Source organism: Colossoma macropomum, unplaced genomic scaffold, assembly GCF_904425465.1.
Source record: "Colossoma macropomum unplaced genomic scaffold, Colossoma_macropomum, whole genome shotgun sequence".
Classification (NCBI taxonomy): domain Eukaryota; kingdom Metazoa; phylum Chordata; class Actinopteri; order Characiformes; family Serrasalmidae; genus Colossoma; species Colossoma macropomum.
The window spans coordinates 7,107,181-7,110,459 of NW_023494793.1; the positions used below are offsets into that span (position 1 = coordinate 7,107,181).

General features: G+C 39.2%; 1 protein-coding gene across 1 annotated transcript; it reads left to right on the top strand.

The window, feature by feature from the left end:
• Nucleotides 1-3,279, top strand: zgc:77112 (uncharacterized protein LOC406459 homolog). Its single transcript, XM_036577969.1, has 3 exons — nucleotides 1-133; nucleotides 1,762-1,825; nucleotides 2,597-3,279. The coding sequence occupies exons 2-3, from the start codon at nucleotides 1,812-1,814 to the stop codon at nucleotides 3,234-3,236; spliced, it is 654 nt and encodes a 217-aa protein (XP_036433862.1). The 5' UTR covers nucleotides 1-133; nucleotides 1,762-1,811; the 3' UTR covers nucleotides 3,237-3,279.

The following is a 3,279-nucleotide window of genomic DNA, read 5'->3' on the forward strand; positions in this document are numbered from 1 at the left end:
TCATCACTGGGGTCTGACAGGTTGAGAGCCAACACACTTGATCTAGTCACTTATACCTGCGACATGCGTACGTGAGACCTGCGGCTTAAATCACGCTGAAGACTTCTGAGCAGTGAAAGTTCACCGTTTGAAAGTAAGTTCCTCTTCTCTGCTGGTTTTGGTGATAATATCTGGGACAGCTTTGGAGATCCTGGAATAAAACCTCGCATTGACAAGATTTTTTTACATACTTCTATTGTTTTTGTGCAAGATTTTTAAATCTAATTTAATTTTCATCTAAGCATAAGCCTTTATATAGATATATAGATATAATATTTAGATATAATTTGCATTGAAATACAAATAGTGAAGTTGATGATGTATGAAATTATTTCAAAAATAAAAATTATATATATAATTGTATATATATATATATAAATTATATAAAATGATATGCATATAATTTTTATTTTTGAAATTACACAGAAATATATATATATATTTCTGGGTAATTTATTTCAAAAATAAATAAATAAATATAGCAATTTTTTGCCTTCAATCAGCAGCGATATCAAAAATATATATGTTATTTCAAAAATAAATAAATGAATATAGCATTTTTTTACATTCAATTAGCAGCGAACACATCTCACAATTACATTGAACCACATAGTAAACTTAATGTATTAAATTATATCAAAAATAAAAATTATATACATATATATATAATGAAGTATTTTTTAATATTCAATTTTTTCCAATCTATTCACAATTACTGTTTATTTATATATCGCATAAACTGTGTTTATGTCATATATAACAAAAATATGCTACATTTTTATAATTTTTCCAATATGCTAAAATTTGCAGGTAAACAGAAAATATTTAAGTGTGTTATTGTTTTAAGTTATTAATGTGTTAGCTAGAAGAATACATAGGAACAGAGGTGTAACAATACACTGAGTCTGATTGATGGATTGCTTTGTCATGAAAACCGATTACAGTTTTTTTTTTAAACTCTGCGCTAAAAAAACATTTTTCAAAGGTGAAAGATGAACAGTGATCTTTTCGCTTCAAGCAGAGCAAACCATCAACCTGACAGTGGAGTTTATTAAGACAGAAAAGTAGAGCTGTTGAACTACTGGGAGGAATCGTATTGCTTCACATTGCACGTTAACCCTTGTGTGGTGTTGGGGTCTGTGGGACCCATTTTCAGTGTTGACCAAAAGAAAAAAATGATGATTTATTATTATTTCAACCTCAGATTCCTTGGCCTTTGCTCACTTTCTGAACATATAAATAACACATGTTCAGTGTCTTCACTCTGTTCACCCCCTACACATTTATATTACACATATTGGTGTTGGGCTGAACCTGTGGGGAGTAAAAGTGTGGAGGTGCTGTGTCCTTCACTCTGTTATCCTCCTACATGACCTGCTGTTAGTGTGTGTGTGTCTGTGTCTGAGTGTGTATGTATTTGTATATGTGTATATGGACAGTCTGCTGATTGGCTACAGCTGCTAAAGGAGAACCCTATTGATTTAAAAAAACAATAATGCAGAGGGTCCACCAGACCACTGAGTAACAAAAACATCAACACCACACAAGGGTTAAGTACCACTAAATATCAAATCATTGCCTTACAAAATGAAATCATATGAAAAACCATATATGCTTTACACGAATACTAATTAATACAGGCCTGTAACTGTCAGACTACTTAAGCTTTTTGTCCTGTTTATCTTTTTAATTGCATAACTGATTTTTTTTTTTCATTTTCAGCACCGTTTAGGTCAGCGCTTCTTCCAGCAACTCCTGTCTTACAGCTCAACATGTTCTGTGCAAAGTAAGTGTTGGACAAGCTGTTATTTCATTCACATTCATGTCTCAGTCCACCTGAAAATACATGGGCATGTGAAATACACTTCAAATACGGCTGTACTTTTTCAACAGTCATTAAAACACAAGAGGTTTACTTAACTGCAGACAGTATGTTCCGGTGGTGACCGTTCTCCAAGTTACACACTGATTTTAAGACTCTGGGACACATTTACTACAAAACTAACTGCTCTTTATAGCCACGTCTCAATGCTAAGGATGCAGCCAAGGAGGGCTGCATTTTTTGGCTGTTATGTCATTGAAGGTCATCTGGTTTTGTAGGACCCTTCAAATGTAGCCAAGAAATGCATCCCTTATTTGTAAGAAATTAAAAGCCAGAGTATCCTTTGAGACCTTTAGTCTCCCATAATCCTTCACGCTCAGTTCCAAATCATAGAGAAGAATCAGCCGTGAGTGAAGAGATGCTGCAGTGCCAGAGTTTGCAGTGGAATCCAGTGAAGTGCACATTTTAATTTCATGTTATAAACGTAAGATTTAAACATGCTTATGTCAGTAAGCTGTGACATGTCAGTATAGCTGAAGAGCAGCCTTTATACATCAGTGCTAGGAAGACCTCTGCTACATCCACTGCATCCTCAGCTTTAAGACACAGCTTATAAAATCATTGAGGAACATGGATGCAGTCTCACCTGCTCCTCTAAAATGCGCATACATATGCGTGTATACACAAGTGTATATGTGCGTAATTGTGAATGCTTTCCCTCTCCTTCCTCTGCAGCGTGTTGGCCATATCAATGGACATGGGCTTTGGCCTTCCAGCACACGGTCACCTGCTCAGACCCCCTTCTCCAAAAGTCCGGCACCGCGCTTGTGCGAAGAAACGGGTTGTATTCGCTGACTCCAAGGGCCTCTCACTCACCTCCGTGCGCGTGTTCTCCAAGAAGGAGGAGAAGCCTCACGAGGAGGCGCCAGTGTCCCTGAGACTGAAGAGCCTGCACTGGGTGGGAGAGCGCGTTCAGGGCCCCAGGCTACGTGTGGGCTTTGCTCAGCCGTGTGTGGACATCCAGGCTTTCCAACAGCGCATGCGCCACAGCCCGGTGCTGCTGGAGAGCTGCTGCGTCACGGAGCGAGCCCTCGTGGGCACAGTGCGTGTGTGGAACCTCAGCTACGAGAAAGCTGTGCACATCCGCATCACCTTTGATTCATGGCGCACCCAGCAGGACGTGCCATGCGCCTTTCTGCAACGGTGCTGTGGCGAGCCTGACACAGACTCCTTCTCGTTTCACATTGCGGTGCCAGTGGCCTTGGAGGCGCAACAGCGCATCGAATTCTGCGTGGAATATCTACCGCAGGGACACAGCCAAGCCTTCTGGGACAACAATGACGGCAACAACTACAGCCTCCATGTTTGTGACTGACATTGAGTGCATTTACATACACTTCATAATCCAAAACTGAAGA